Source organism: Oryza glaberrima, chromosome 1 (assembly GCF_000147395.1).
Source record: "Oryza glaberrima chromosome 1, OglaRS2, whole genome shotgun sequence".
In the NCBI taxonomy this organism is placed as follows: Eukaryota; Viridiplantae; Streptophyta; class Magnoliopsida; order Poales; family Poaceae; genus Oryza; species Oryza glaberrima.
Window position 1 is genome coordinate 4,750,644 of NC_068326.1, and position 17,620 is coordinate 4,768,263.

The 17,620-nt window shown below is 39.7% G+C and overlaps 1 protein-coding gene across 1 annotated transcript; it reads left to right on the forward strand.

Annotated features, from left to right (window-relative positions):
• Positions 1-15,038: 15,038 nt before the first annotated feature.
• LOC127769696 (lachrymatory-factor synthase-like) lies at positions 15,039-16,155 on the forward strand. The gene has a single exon (XM_052295316.1). It carries the CDS (start codon positions 15,141-15,143, stop codon positions 15,789-15,791), a length of 651 nt encoding a protein of 216 aa, XP_052151276.1. The 5' UTR covers positions 15,039-15,140; the 3' UTR covers positions 15,792-16,155.
• Positions 16,156-17,620: the final 1,465 nt, after the last annotated feature.

The window sequence follows — 17,620 nt, forward strand, 5'->3', positions numbered from 1 at the left end:
ACAGAAACATATGCCAGAATATTACAGGTTCACAGCTCACAGCATTATGCTCAAGTGCTGAGTGAAAGAAACTGAATTCTGAACAATGGGTGCAACTATGCAATCTTTGTGGAACTTTGAGTTCCACTCAGAGGAAAACACTACCTTTGACAATATTTATTTATTTGATGGGATCCACTTCAACTGAATATCCATATGCAGTACATGGTCTATATAATTAATTAATTTGTGCATTTAATGACAGTTTTGTTGCCACAGAAAAGATTTGGAGACTGTTTTAGCTGCCAAATGCCAAAATAATTGTAGGGCAGCAGGCCTGGTGCTCAAGTTGGCTGGTGCTCCCCAATATGTGTCCCCTCTGGTGGATGAAGAGAAGAAAAAAGAGGCAATTCCATCAACAAAACACAATCAAAAGCAACACTAGTTTTAGGCACTTTGCACCCTTTTGCCAAACCAGGCTCCCTTTGCTTTTTTTTTTTTCTTCTTCCTTGATGTGCTTTTGATTTTGATCCGTCAGGCTAAGTGCGCTGTAGAGTGTGGTACTACTTGGTAGTAGTAGTACCTAGCTAGCTAGATTCCACACATCAACTTCCAATTTGTGGAAGATTTAAAGAAAAAAGGGGGATTGCATTATTTGGAAAGCTTATAATTAGCTGAAATGTGCTAGGACAGAAAAGGATAGGAGTCTTGAAAGTGTAATTAGTGTGAAGTTGAGAAGGAAAATGGCGTTCATTCTTCTTTTGTAAAACAAGTCAGAAATTAATGATGGCCATCATTCTTGATTCCATCAGTTGGCTAAGATTATTTCAGGTCATTCCATGCTATATGCAATATTTGTAATAGTTGATTTTCCACTATTTTTTAGAAAAAAAGTAGAGTGAAAAAATAATCTTAGCCATCCAATAAGCAAAATGGCATATAAGAAAAAAAACAATATAAGTAAAACTTTTATGTATGTGTTATTCCTGGTTTAAAAACCAATGCTAAAAAAATGAATTACGATGAGAAAACCAAAATCGACTACAACATTAAATTTTAAAATTTAAATTTGAAGGGCATCTTATAAGCTAGTAAAAGGCAAGCGATGTGATTCAAAATCTCCTTTTGTTGTATAGGCTGTTTGGTCGTACTTGCATAGTTTGGTAACAAAGTGTCATCACCTTCTTCTTACAATAATTGGAAAGCTTGAGATGTCAACAGTGTAAACCATTTTCTCCTTGCAGACACCTTTCTAAAAGTTATGCAGATAAACAGAGCAAAGCAAGAAGAGATTGAGCCAAGCATGGCTGTCTCACACATTGCACACTTACCATTTGATTCCATGGAAAACTGCAAAACAGTGGACTAAGATTTTGTCATCCTCTGTTACAAGAAACAGCAAAGAATTAACATACATACATACATACATGATACATAAGCATAAAGAAACAGGAAGCTTCACTGCTAAGAATACAGGACATGTGTTGGGTTAGGCCAAGCGAGATTGACCTATTGCATCAGTCCAATGTGTTGCTGAAACTATGTGCTAACCAGAGCAATCTCGACTTCTGCATATCAGCATATATATAATCACCTTTTTTTGTGGGGAAAAAGAAACGTTAGAGTTGGGAGAAAAGAGATACAGTGAGTTGTGCAATCAAGCCTATCCAAGTACAGTAACCAGTTAGCCTTGCTGTTTCTACATTATACTATAATAAGAGTATATCTGAATAGTATATCTAGTGCAGTTTGCTTTCTGTCTCCTTCGATAGTAAACTAATTTCCATGAAACCCTCTCCTGTTCTTGGTCTGATCGAACCTTCCTGTCAACCTGCATATGCAGAAATCCTGTCTTTTTTCAGATAGCTCCAATGACTAAACAAATCATCTCAACAACAGTATCACAATTCACAAGTGGTGAACAACATTAATGCCAGGAAAATTGAAAAAAAAGTTTTTTCCCCTCAAAAACACAAAGTTACAGCTTGATTTCTTCAGGCAAATTAAATTTAAAAAAACAAAACAAGAAACTAATGTTTGGTCGCGGGCTAAACGTGGGCATTGCTGGATGGATAGATCATAGATGGATCTTTCCGTGGTACGTTCGTCGTTGGCTGGCTGCGCGGCGGCTGGAAAACGGAAAGGAGGAGCAAAGGTAGGAGGAGAGACGCCTGAAAAAGATCAAAAAAAAGGAGGAAAAAGAAAAAGAAAAAAGCTCGAGCTAAGCTAGGCGACGCCCATGGCGAGTTGGCGAACAGCTTGCAGCGAGCTTTGCTTTGCTTTGCTTTAATCCAATAATGCCGGTGGTTTCAGATCTCGCAGCCGCCCCTCCCCAGAGCTCAGAGCTCTCACATGTGTACGCGATGATCGTACGCGCGTACTCATCACGTACGTGTTCACCTCCATCTCCATGGAAACGCAGAGAGAGAGGAGAAGAAGAGAGAGAAGATTCAGAAAAGAAAGTGGAAAAGGCTATGGTCTGGTCTGGTTAGGCATGCAGTCTCCTCCTTTCTTCTTCCTCGTCGATCTCTCCGTCTTTTCTTTGTGTTTGTGGAGAAAGAGAGTGCCATCCATGGCGGCTCGTGTCCTTCTCCTTCCTTGGTAGTAGTACACAGTGCAGTGCAGAGGTGTGGGATATTCGGTGTAGAGGAATATTCTCGTGCTAGAATGTGATTTTCCTATAAATCATAGTATTAATTCCATATTCCCATTAATCACCCTGCAACTGCAAGTATGCAATCATAAGAAAACGGGAGATGGGTAAGAATTCTCAAAGGTGTTTCTGCTTGACCAGCACTGCAAAACGGACACTTCGTATAAGCCCAATGATCACGCAATGTACCTTTTGGAAAAAGTCCACCTTGACTCCCTTAAATGTCGGCCGAATCTAATCTATGACCCTGAACCGCAAAACCGGATAGGACAACTCCCCGAACTATTAAAACCGGTGCAATTTGACTTCCTCGGCGGATTTGGAGGGCGGTTTCGCTGACGTGCCACATACGTGACGATATTGACCTGGTCTTCTTCCACGTGGCGTTGACGTGGCGGTTAGGTGGCACTCGAATTTAAAAAATACGTGTGGGACCCATTTGTCATTGACACAAAAAAAATGTGGGGCCCACGTGTCACCCTCTCTCTTCCCTCCTTCCTCATCCCTCTCCCTTCTCTCTCTTTCTCTCCTCACGCCGGCGACATGGAGCCCCGACTCCACCTCGCCACCGTCGATGCCCCGGCGTCATCTACCACCGAAGCCGCCGTCTTCATCCGCCCAAGCCGTCGTCATCACCACACCCGAGCCCAGCTCGAGCTCGTCGCCGAACCGCCGCCGCCACGCACAACCAAGTCGGCTGCGCGGGCGCCGCCTCCGCGCACGACCGAGCCGGCCGCACGAGCACGACCCGCAGCGGCCACCTCCCCGTGTCGCCTCTTCCCCCCTCCGTCGTGCACCATCCGGCCGGGCCACCCGACACCGCCTGGGCCGCCTCCAAGGCGCCTTCGCGTTGCATCAACTGCCGCCTAGCCTCAGCGCCGCGCTGCGCTGTCGCCGGCGAACTAGGCGGATGAGGGGCGGAGGGCCGTCCTCTCTCCCCCTTTTCTATCTCTCTTTCTCCTCCCTTTCTCTTCTTCTGCGGGGAGGGCCGGGGGATGGGGGTGGTGGAAAGGGAGGCGCCGACGGGGGGAGGAAGGTGACGCTGAGGCTAGGCGGTGGTTGGCCCTGCGCGACGGCTCGGGCGGCGTCGGGTGGAGGCGGTTCGCCGCTGCGCTTTGCGTACGCCTCTCAACCTCAACCGCCGGCGCCAACATCTCTCAGCAAGGGCGCGGCAGCAAGGGCCCGACGGCGAGGGCGTTGGCTCTCGGGCCACCTCCTCCGTTGCCGTCCTCCTCGTCGACCACCCCGCCGCCGGCGCCAACATCTCTGCCCCACCACACGCCGTCCTCCTTGTTGTCCATGGCCGCCGGGAGAGAGGGGGGAGAGGAGACAGGCCTTCACGCCACCTCCGGATCTCCGTGCCCTACCTCCGCACCGCCGCCGGGAGAGAGAGTGGGGAAGTTGCCGCCGGATGAGGAGAATGGGAGAAGGGAAGAGTAGTTGGAGAGAGGGGGATGACATGTGGGTCCCAAAATAATATTTTTGTGTGTTAATAACATATGGGTCCCACTGATTTTTTTAATTCCTATGCCACATAAGCGCCACGTGGGACTAAGACCAGGTCAACACCGCCACGTCAGCAAAACCACCCTCCAAAACCGCTGGAGTCAAATTGCACTGGTTTCAATAGTTCAGGGAGTCATTCTATCCGATTTTTTTTTGTTAAGGGGTACAAATTAGATTTTCGCCGATATTTAAGGGAGTCAAGGTGGACTTTCTCCGTACCTTTTCCCCTGCTCAAGTTGGACTCCATTCTTGTGAGGTTCTTTGGGCCTTAACCATCAAAGCCCATTCCTGGAAAACTGGGCCTCTCCCTTTAAGGCCCACTTGAACGGTACACACTTCCGTTCTCCAATTCGTTCTCAAATCTCCTTTATATGTGTACTTCCTGAGTTTAAAATAGAAGATGACAAATGCAATTGCATTCGATCTAGAACAGTGGACGCCGAAGAAATGCAAGATTTTCGCCAAATAGGGTGTGAATGTCTAATAACAAACTAGCAATCTGTGGCTGGCCAAATAATACCTAATGCTTGCTTTGCCGTCATATCCAAAGACGTCCTATCACCTCCTATTAAAATGCAGATACACGAGAAAAATATGGGACATGATCTCAACATGGACCTCACTTGAGCAAATCAAAACAACGGTACGGTGTACAACTACGATGGTCATGGTGCACGACTTTGGCCACCTTTAAGGGACAAAAGAAAAAAAAAGTTCGCACCATCTTCCTATTAACGACATGATAAATTTAAAAGGAGAGAAACCATATACTCCCTCCATCTATTTTTAATAGTCATATTTTCAAATCTGAAAATTTTATTTTTGATAGGTATATTTCAATCCAACAACTTATCATCTTAATGACTTTCTTGGATTTAATGCATGACTCTTCATTCTTCCACACGTGATTGGCTACATGGGCATTGAGAAATGTAAATATTAATGAATCGCTTGTTTACGAGGAATGACTAGTAGCATATTTAAATGAATGATAAGTAGAATTACTTATCCTTGGTCTGTGTGCCAAGATAAAATATGACTATCAAAAATAGATGGAGGGAGTATTATTCTAACACAAAACTCCTGAAGATCCCTAGAGGTGAAAATCAAGGAGACCAAAACTCGGGTCTTAGGAGCAAAAGGCGCATACCCTATATTTTTTTTTCTTATTATTTGTACAACAACTTGTACTCCTACTATTTCCAATGAAATTGACACCCTCTAATTAAATACCGGTTCATTAAAAATAGTTGCTTCGAATTGGTACAATTTAAGCACGAAGAGATCGACTAAAAGGAGCATGTAGCAACTAAGATTCAACGATCAGAGGGAGAAAAAAATTGGTAAAATGTGTGAGAGAGAGAGAGGATGAAATGGCAGAGATGATCAACGTCAAGGCAACAGGGAGACCTCACCTCACCAAATATGTAACGCTCCTGATCGCACAAGATTCAACAGTTTGCTCGTTTGATTTGGACGTCGGCGAAGGCGAAATGCTTTCGACCAAGCGTACCATGCATCTTTCAATCAACTCACATATATTGTGTCTTCGATTGCTTTGATTGATATGATGATCAACCCGGCAATTCGACCTCTAGTCCTCTATATTCTCTTTCGTTCTATTTGATCAATTTCACTTGAGAACTAATTAATTTTCCCTCAAAAAAAATTAATTTGTTAATCAACATGTATATACTTCCTCCATCAGATAAAAAAAACCAAAAGGGCATTAATGAGCAAGGACATTATCATACGTATTGCCGACCTTGCCGTTGATGCGTCATTTGCATCAAGATCCTATCGTCCTTGCTGTATAGATTTAGAACAATTCTATGACTCTTTTCCCTAATTGAAGATAAACAGGCAAGTTGATCATTAACGATTAATTCGATAAGACTTATCGAAACCAACCAGAAGTACCACCACAACTGCCTCTTGTTTTCGATATATAATATATCTATATAGAGGGAGATAGGGATATCGCAACGTGCGTGACAACTGTGTTCTTTAAACTCGTCCCAAGTCATATATATATATGTACTTATATGTAGTACATCAGCTCAAGAGAAAAAGAAGCTAGCAAGCGATCCTGTGCATCTAAGTCAACAAAATATGTTGAGATTGACTTATGGGAATCACTACATCAACTTTTACTCCCCTATCAACAAATATAAGCATTTTTTTATGTTTTATTAGAAATTAAATTCACTTGTAATCTATTATATTATTAAGAGAACCTTGAAAAGAATCATCACATTCATTGTGGAGACTAGAAATTCCCACGTTAAAAGAAAAGGATCTTGTAGATTGCGGTGGGTTCCGATAATAACGATATAGATGGATTAATATAGTTATATACAAAATACAATTATATCTATAGAGATTCAAACCTATTGAAATAAAATCTAAAAGTTGTATATAAAATCCAAATCTTATATATATGAAAATAGAATCTCGGAGTTGTATATGAATTGAACTATATTTCTGCATATAATGGTTTCTATAGAAATAAAATTTCAGTTGTATATTAAATCTAACTCTATGTAAATTATATAGCTCCGTGCAAAACTGCACGGGGCAATCCCCTAGTTACTTTGATATTTCTAAAACTTTATTTGATTAGAGGAATTAAATCAAGCCTGGCGATGCAGTGTTTTGATTGGATTGGGGAATGCATTATATTTTAGAAATGCTTATATTTATAAATAAATTTTAAGAACTATAATCAATATATATGTACACTTACTCTGTTCATTTCAAAATAAGTTCATTTTCCACCTATCTTACACATACCAATAAAAAAAACTAGAATATATTCTCACTTTATCAAATCTCAACACAATTATTCCTCTTATTATCAACTCCTAACATATTTATTCACTACATAAATTTTGATGTAACAGTTACTTAAAAATAAATTACTTTTAGATAAATGGAAGAAGCTAAAAATAAGCGTATTCTAGGGGTGTTTAGGAAAGAGGGACCTATGAACTTATTTTTTGGAGACCAAACACTCCCTAAGACTGATCGAGTATATCTGTGGATGGAAAGATAATATACCAGTACAATTGCCGACAGTAGTGCTGAAAGGGAAGCACAACTGAATGTCCGGATGTCTTCCGTCTAGCTAGCCGTCTGTACGTACACGGTACAACTGCAGCGACAAACATCTATTGGTAATTTATTTGTGCAAGTACGATGCATTTCAATTCGATCGGTACGTAATGTACTTAAGCTGCGTTTGTTGGGTGATCGGAGAGAAAGCACATCGTTTTCCGTGTGCACGCTTCCTAAATTACTAAATAGTGTAATTTTTTTAAAAAAAATATAGAGAAGTTGCTTTAAAAAATCATATTAATCCATTTTTCAAAAATTAAAATAGTTAATACTCAATTAATCATATGGTAATGGCTCACTTCGTTTTGCATATCTTCTCAATCTTCTCTCTCCCCTTCTCCCCAAACTTAACCTTAGTCGCATTTCGATCGGTATATACTTAGGCCGTGTTTAGTTCGTGTGCCAATTTTTTTTAAAATATACAGGCGCACATTTGAAATATTAAACGTACACTAATAACAAAACAAATTACAGATTCCGTCTATAAACTGCAAGATGAATTTATTAAGCCTAATTAATCCATCATTAGCAAATATTTACTGTAGCATCACATTCTTAAATCATGGCGCAATTAGACTCAAAAGATTCGTCTCATAATTTACATGCAAACTGTGCAATTGGTTTTTATTTTTATCGACATTTAATATTCTATATATGTGTACAGATATTCGATGTGATGGAATTTTTGAAAGTTTGAAGGGAAGCCTTAGTCGCGTATAAATACTGTTGGCGACTTTGGAGCACGTTGAAGATGGGAGCAACAGGGACAATGTGATTAAACTGCAGAGTCGTAGTTTGATCGTCAGTGCTTACGCAGCATGCACGCTTAATTTCAGTATTTCACACGCGGCATATATATATATATATATATATATATATATATATATATATATATATATATATATATAGGGAGCGTATCCTATGCACACAGGCCCTCACATGTACACACCGTGTACACCAACTAAAAATTATCACAAAAAATTCTAGGAAAATTCATACATATACTTTCAATAGTATTACATCTACGTGCAAAGTCGCATCTTCAAATTCATTCTACATAGAGAATAACAAAAAAGATAAAATTCTGACAAAATTGCAACCTTAAAACTGTCAGATTTTTTGTTTTTTTTGTTACGGCTAAAATATAATGAATTTGACGTTAAGATTTTAACCCTAGGTGTAATACAATTGAAAGTATGTGTATGATTTTTTCTAGATTTTTTGGTGACATTTTTTAGTTGGTGTGCACGTGTGTACACGTGAGGGCCTGTGTGCATAGGATATGTTGCCATATATATATATATATATATGTGTGTGTGTGTGTGTGTGTGTATATGTATGTATATATATATGTATGTATACATATAGGCAACATATCCTATGCACACAGTCCCTCACGTGTACACACGTGCACACCAACTAAAAAATGTCACCAAAAAATCTAGAAAAAATCATACACATACTTTAAATTGTATTACACCTAGGGTTAAAATCTTAACGTCAAATTCATTATATTTTAGCCGTAACAAAAAAAACAAAAAATCTGACAGTTTTAAGGTTGCAATTTTGTCAGAATTTTATCTTTTTTGTTATTCTCTATGTAGAATGAATTTGAAGATGTGACTTTGCACGTAGATGTAATACTATTGAAAGTATATGTATGAATTTTCCTAGAATTTTTTGTGATAATTTTTAGTTGGTGTACACGGTGTGTACACGTGAGGGCCTGTGTGCATAGGATACGCTCCCATATATATGGCAACATATCCTATGCACACAGTCCCTCACGTGTACACACGTGCACACCAACTAAAAAATGTCACCAAAAAATCTAGAAAAAATCATACATATACTTTAAATTGTATTACACCTAGGGTTAAAATCTTAACGTCAAATTCATTATATTTTAGCCGTAACAAAAAAAACAAAAAATCTGACAGTTTTAAGGTTGCAATTTTGTCAGAATTTTATCTTTTTTGTTATTCTTTATGTAGAATGAATTTGAAGATGCGACTTTACACGTAAATGTAATACTATTGAAAGTATATGTATGAATTTTCCTAGAATTTTTTGTGATAATTTTTAGTTGGTGTATACGGTGTGTACACGTGAGGGCCTGTGTGCATAGGATACGCTCCCATATATATATATGTATATATATATATATACGTATATATATATATATGTATACATATATATATATATATATATATATATATATATATATATATATATATATATATATATATATATATATATATATATATATATATATATAGCTACACTGGAATTTAATAAAATAAGAGTGTTTTAGTTTTTTACATGTATTGATACGTGTGGAATCGATGAAAAATAAACTTAATTAGTGCTGGTTTAGTTACCAACTTTTTCTTTAAATTTTTAACTTTTTCATCACATCAAAATTTTTCTTCACACATAAACTTCTAACTTTTTTCTTCAAACATTTAATTTTGACGTGAAACTAAACACACCTTTAGAATAGAGGAAGTAGCAATGTGGAATTAGAAATCATGCAGTAGCTAGCTAGCAAACATGCACATGCCACAGGGCGACGCAAAGCCGGCCGGCACCCGACACGGCAACATGCATATGCAACCTCGATCATAATTTCCTCGGACGATAATGCATCGGCCTCGATCTGTAGGTTCAGTTCTGCAGGACCGTGCTAGCTAGCTCTGCTTGCCAGTGCAACAGCGCATACTTTTAACTAAAGGTGGGTTTAGTTCACGTTAAAATTAGAAGTTTGATTAAAATTAGAACAATGTGATGAAAAAGTTAGAAATTTATGTGTGTAGAAAAATTTTTGATGTGATGAAAAAGTTAAAAGTTTAAAGAAAAAGTTGGGAACTAAACCAGGCCAAACTAGCTGGTGGTCTCTTTGTGTCCTTGTATATGCACGATCAGTTGAGCATCTCAGTATAGCGGAAAACAACAAATTATCGTAAGATTGATACGCGGCGTGCATGCTTTGAGTGCGTCCTGCAGCGTACATTACCCCTTTAAAAATGACGTGTGTGTCCGTGTGTTCGCCCTCCTTAATTTGAACACGCCTGGGATAGATTAGTGAAGTTTCATTATAAGAGCAACCACAATGTTACAAGAAGTAACCTTAAAAAGCAAAGCAGTATTTTTTGCTTTGTTTTTGTCTTGAGAGATAAGTAAATAAAAGAATATTGCTATGGCCAATCTTATACTTAGTTCTCAAAAAAAAATCTTATACTTAAGGCTAGACCAGAAAAAAAAAAGAACATTTTATCCCTATGCAATATACATGTTGTTCTCTGAATCCTAATTGAGTAGGGTCTTTTTTTTTTCTCTTAGTGAGTCTCGGCTTATACATTGTAGTATGTGTTATAGACCAAAGGATATAAGAGTGCGAATTTCATCTTATATCTCTATTGAACTTGAACACGTTAAGGATATCCTAAGTGTATTTTGTGGGCTGTAAACATGTATTCTCCCTCTAAGTCTTAAACATAAGCTTTGATATATACATTGGTCGATCAATTGATTGATCCATGGAATCAGACAACTTGTCGACGACATCGCTGGCCAACCACAGCATTGTACGTACGTCAAGCCTTGCATCACCCGGGGTCCGGGCCTAGGACTAGGCTTTGTTCTTCTTCCAACTTTGCCAATCTCTTTCTCTTTTTTTCGTATATGTTTCACAAGCTACTAAATAGTAAGTTTTTTTAAATTTTTCTATTAAAAAGTTGCTTTTAAAAAAATATTAATCAAATTTCTAAAAAAAAATAAGCTAATACCTAATTAATAATTAATTATATACTAATTCTTTGTTGGGTTTTCCGTGTCGAAACCTTGACTCCCGAACTCAGCCCGGAGGTCGACAAGACCAGCCGGGCATACAGGCTTTCTCCCCTTGGTGTGTACGGCGACGCCGGAGGACGAACAACCCTACTGTCCCGGCCGGCGGTGGTAGCTACTCCCTCCGTCCCTAAAAAAACAACCTAATACCGATATGACACATCCTAGTACTATGAATCTGAATATATATAATATATATGTCTAGATTCGTATTATTAGAAAATGTCACATCCAACTCTAGATTCGTTTTTTTGGGACGGAGGGAGGGAGTAGGTGACAAGCTTGCTAGTGCCAACACGCCATGACGCGCGGCAGGCAACCGTATCGTGGTGGTGGCCGGCCGGTCGGTGAGGTCGATCTCGGTGGCAGCGGCAGCGCAGGTTGGCCGGCCGGCCGGGCTCTCCGCCGATGTTGGGGCCGGCCAGGCCGGGGCTCAGCTTGCTTGGCGTCTTGCCCGTCAAAGGCTCAAAGCTTTAGCTAGCTTTGAATAGGTCCATGTACTATGTAGTAGTACGATGCAGCAGAGATGACTTTGTTGTCCTTTGCCAGTGACCAAGATGCTCGAGCTCGACCGGCTATTGGTGCAGGACCAACCAACGGTGTGGCAGCATCGCAGCTAGCCAAGCTCAGCCGCGGGAAAGGAGCACAGCAGAGCAGTGCAAGATAAAGTAAGTTGCTGTTCGTTTTTTAGAATAAAGATAAAGTTAGGGGAAAAAACAAAAAAGTTATTAGCGCGTGATTACTGAGGTTTAATTATTTTAAACTTAGAAAAAATCTATTTATCTAATACTATATTAAAAATAACTTGTATATAAAAAAATTATTTCAGACGTGCTAACGAAAATCATGATAAAATTTGTACTCCCTCCATCATATTTTAAGTGTAGTTGTATATTTCTATGGCCAACGTTGACCGACCGTTTTATTTGAAATATTTTTATGATTAGTATTTTTATTATTATTAGATAATAAAACATGAATAATATTTTATGTGTGACTTATTTTTTATATTTTTTTAAATATAACGAAAATCAAACGTTATACACGGAAAATACCGTCTCTGCTTAAAATATGGAGCAGAAGAGAAGAGCCAAAGCATCCATCCATCCGTAGCTGATTGACTGCCTCTCATTCGGCAGCCACATGTACTAGTAGTGTACTGCTTGACGATACCAAGGGGGAATTCAATGCGCTTTGGCCGTGACCCACACAGCCGGGGACGACAGGATCAGGGATGAGATCGCCATCCAAATTCAATTCAGTTCGGTCGCGACGTCAACCTGACCGACCGCCGATCGCTCGCTCGCTCGATCGATCGCTGGGATGGCCCAATCACGCGACTCGTCCCCCACAGCCAGCCGCGAGCACGACTCCATTTATTTCCGCTCGCGACGTCTGCGTACCATCCAGCCAACCGCGACCGACCTGTAGGCTGTAGCCAGCTACAAATCGGGCTTCACAAATGTGACAATAAACACTCGGTCATCGTGGTTCACCGATTTTTCCGTTGGTAACCAAGTGGTAAAATTACTATTAAGGGGCGGAGTATTTTTTTCTTGGGAAAATTAGAACAGATAAAATTACCCTTTTTTCTTTTACCAAACGGTTTTTCAAGCCTCCTTACATGTTTTTGTTTTACACTCGACTTCTTTTAGTAACAGATAAAATTTAGCTTCTGCTTCAACATGAGCTACTATTATTTATTAAAAAGTTTTTGGCTTAAAACCAATTGTAAAAACATCTATCGAAGAATGAAGAAAAGAAATGTTGAATAACCACCAAGTCACCAACAATGAGAACACTGTACAACTCTTTCGTACAGCAAATCATTTTAGTTCTGCTAAAAATTTATCGACATTTTTTTTTAAGAAATCACTCGATTTTCCACCGTCCAATTGGTATTAAGATTTTGTGCTAGCGTGAACGTTCCATAAAAAATATCTACTACTCCTGGGCAGCGGGATTAGATCCATTGATCGGATTATTACCAACTGCAGGGCTCTACCAACTGAGCAAGGATGATGTGTTGGCAAGTTAGCCAAAACAACAGCTACAAATTAGTTACACTAAAGTTAAACTGTGAAGATTGGAGTAGAGAAGGCTTCCTTCTGGACTTTTTGTGTGAGTTTCAGGGCTGGCTTTTCAATTGCAATTAATGTAATTAGACTGTAGGTGTAAGTATAGTATAATTAGAGTGTACATTTTTTTAAAGAAAAAAATTAGTATAAGTGTTGACAAGGAGATAGTTCTAGGCCTTGCAGCGTCATGTAGTTTCGACTTTTTAAGTTGCCCATGTATACTTATTTATTTTAACCTGGACAATACGCTGCTTATAATCTAGGCAGTATGTTGCTTGTTAGATGGTTAAAAAAAATCCGAGCATTTAGAATCATCATCTATATTCTCTATATAGCTAATATCTACTAATTTCTACATCTCAACATGCAAGGGTGCCACATCATCACCCACTAGAAATTATCATTATCTAGAGTATTTAAAATCACATGCAAGCATGCTACATCATCACCCACTAATAGTTATTATTATTTAAACTATTTCAAATCTCATGCAAACATGATATAGCATTTATGATTCTGTTATATTTTTAGAAGTCAATATATAGGAAATGTCAAACTATCATCTCCACATCATTTTCATATTATTTAAACATATACATATTTTCTACAATACAACATACATCCTTTCACATATTCCACAACAGAGCAAGTAAGTGTTATTCCCTCCGTCCCATAATACAAGGGATTTTAAGTTTTTGCTTGCAACGTTTGCCCACTCGTCTTATTCAAAATTTTTTGAAATTATTATTTATTTTATTTGTGACTTACTTTATTATCTACAATACTTTAAGTACAACTTTTCGTTTTTTATATTTAAAAAAAATTTAAATAAGACGAGTGGTTAAATTTGTTACAAACAAAAACTCAAAATCTCTTATATTGTGGAACGGAGGGAGCATCATTTAATCCCCGTCCAAAATTGTAGGGCAGATATTTTTTTTTCACGGCCGACAAAGGTGGGGCAGATTCTAATTACCTGCTACGTTACAGCCTGCACAAAAAAACTGGACCCAGAGCGTACATGCATACCCCTGTCACGGTGGGGCGCCCCACCCGCTCATCTCATGCAACCCAACAAAAGACCTGAGCGCTGCGCCAATCCAAATATCCAATCCCGGCGCTGCACCGTCCACGCATAAATCCATCATACAAAATCAAGTACGGTGTTCGATTAAAATACATATTTTATTTTGATTTCTTTACCTTGTTTTTTAAACTGTACATTTTGTATTTAATTTTTTAATATAGAAATTATTTTTAAATATTAGATAAAAATAATTTTAAACTTAAAATAATTAGGTGCTAATGTTTTTTTTATTTTACGTGTTTATACTTAATATTTATCTTCATCATATTGAAATAGGAAATGTCGAACCCATAGTTTGGAGGCGAGGATCCTCTATCAGTTCCCAATTTTTTTTTTCAAAAAGGTCATATCGAATCTTTGTATACATGCATGAAGCATTAAGTATAGATAAATAAAAAAAACTAATTGCACAGTTTGCATGAAAATCGCGAGACGAATTTTTTTAGCCTAATTAGTCTATGATTAGCCATAAGTGCTACATTAACCCACATGTGGTAGTGATGGATTAATTAGGCTCAAGAGATTCGTCTCGCGGTTTCCATGCGAGTTATGAAATTAGTTTTTCCATTCATTTCCAAAAACTCCTTTCGACATCCAGTCAAATGTCCGATTTAACACTAAATTAAGGCCATGATATTACTACCGTTATAGTCACCGATATGTAATTCTCACTCTTCTATTGTCTCACACGACGGTATGTATAATGATAGTGCTACTACGATAGAGGATGTGAGCCCCATGGTCCGGACACCCCGCCGGCACCGCTCGTGCACCTATAAATTTGCTTTGCCATCGCGTCGTCGGGATCGTGTACTCGTCGTAGCCACCACACCCCCCACACACCCACACCGCCGGTAGCGAGGCAGCTCACATGGCGGCGACGGCGACGGCGACGGCGGCGCCGGAGGAGGAGGAGGGGAAGAAGGTGATGACGAGGGCGCTGGAGTGGGAAGGGTGCGTGGTGTCGCCGGTGCCGACGGCGACGGCCGACGAGGCGTGGGCTCTGCTGTCGGACTTCCTCGCCTTCCACCGCTGGCACCCGCGCGTCGCCAAGTGCCGCCCCGCCTCGCCGTCGGCCGCGGCGAGCGCGGCCGCCGCCCTGCCTGGCTCCGTCGTGCGGTACTGCGAGGGCACACCGCGCGGCGACGGGGCGCCGCCGGACTGGGCGCACGAGACGCTGCTCGAGCACGACGCCGCGCGCCGCTTCTTCCGCTACGAGATGAACGACAACAACATGGGCTTCGGCGTCTTCTTCGCCACGTTCCGCGTCGTCCCCGACGCCGGCGGCGGCGACGCGGACGCGCCGGGGTGCGAGCTCCGGTGGGAGTTCGAGGGCGACCCCGTGCGCGGCACGCCCAAGGAGGCCCTCGTCGCGCGCCTGCAGGCCGGCCTCGACGGCATGGCGGCGCGCGTGCAGGAGCACCTCATGTCCGCCCGCGCCGCCGACGCCGCCACCATCGCCGCCGGCGGCGTCGAGGCCGCCGACGAGCTCAACCGGGACAACTACTCTATCGCGGTCTGAGTGTTCGTCCGGTCCGTCGATCGATCGATACAGTATACCAGTATATGCGCGGTTGCTGGTCAACTTTATACGTGAACTAATTTGGCTGCAAAAACGTATATTGTTCGATGAAAATACACGAACTCTGTCGCCGTCTTCCGTATGTATGTACGTCATACGTATACCTACCTACGTATACGGTATACTGTGTTTGTACGTGCTTGGGGTATGGGAATAAACGTTACTAAGTACTGAAAAAAAAACCAGTCTCTAGCTTGTCTCTCCTCGTGTACTGTTCGATCGTGGCATTATTTGGTTTTGTAATTTAATTTGTAAATTTTATTATATGGAAGTCAATGCAAGGATTAATTTTAATGTTGACTAATTCACATGTACTTTCCTGCATGTGCTTGCCATGTGCTGTGCTTACTATTGGCCGCTGCCATTTTGCCTCCCCTGAGCCCCCTCCGTGGAATCAAGTTAATATGCAGCTGAGTGCTGACGTATGCAATTGAGAACTGTATTTTTTTTTTGTTTCTATTTTGTAAGGAGTGTTATGTATTCACGATGTAAAGATTATTTATCTATGAGTTTCATTGACTTTATGAAACATTTTTTTTTACAATATCGTTTCCCTTTTGTTTACTAGGCCTAGAGTTGTGTGTGACTTTGCACAAGCCAGCGCAACATGATTCCGCAAAATTGTATAGGGTGTAAATTAGCTACTGCTCGAAGCTACCCCTTCGTTTATTTTTTCCCAGTCAAATTTAAAAAAAGTTTGACCAAGTTTATATACGTGAATCAAACATATTATAAAAGAGAAATTTAATGTTGTATTTAATGAAACTAATTTGGTGTTATAGATATTGTTATTTTTTTATAAACATAGTTAAATATAAAGAAGTTTTATTAAAAAATCAAAACAACTTATAATATGAAACGAAAAGAAGGATTTGCTTTTGAGATGACATCCACGGTGAAAATCAACTTGCATGTCCTCCTTTGCTGGTTAGCTTATATCAGTCGTGGTGAAACTAAAATTTAAAATTTTGATATAAGAATTTATTTTGAAGTTTTTTCCGTCGTACTTTATTCTTCAGTATTATTTTAAAACCACAAATAACACAATATAAAACTTTTACTTATAAGTTATTTTTAAGTTACTTAATTTATCTTATTAGCCGTAGCTCAAACAATTTGAGAGCTTAATTGCGACTAGAGTTATAAGCATTACATGTAAGAGCAAGTTTAATAGTATAGCCAACTACTAGTTTCAAATCATCTATAGCCAATGTAATAGCCAATTCATATAATAGTTGCTTACTATACTATTAATATCTGGTCCTACCTGTCATACACACATTACGTCTTGGAGTCCGTGTTGCAGCTAGCTAGATCTATAACCCGCTGTTTTTCTCTCCCTTCTTTATCTTTTTAAAATATGTTTATAGCTGGCTTATAGCCTGCTATTGTATATGCTTTTACTGTGCTCGTAACGATAAGCATTACCTGTTTTATTAGCAAGATTGGTTCCATGATATCGAGAGATCTCGATTTCAGAAATATCCATATATTTTATCTCATGTTAATTTTTAAAGAAGTTGTGGAGTCGACGACCCCCAAAAGGTACCATAGAAGTTGTGGACCGATCTGGGCATAAGGGGGAAAAAGGTACTACAATGACGGTATTTTTCTTTACCGCTAAGTAGGAATTGCGAGATTGTAGTGTACTAGAGTAGGAGTATTATGAAAAAAAAATGCTAAAAGAAATGCACATGTTGTCCCTGTTATTTTTTTATTCTTGATTTTTCAAGATACTAAATGGTAACGTTTTATAAAAAATATATAAT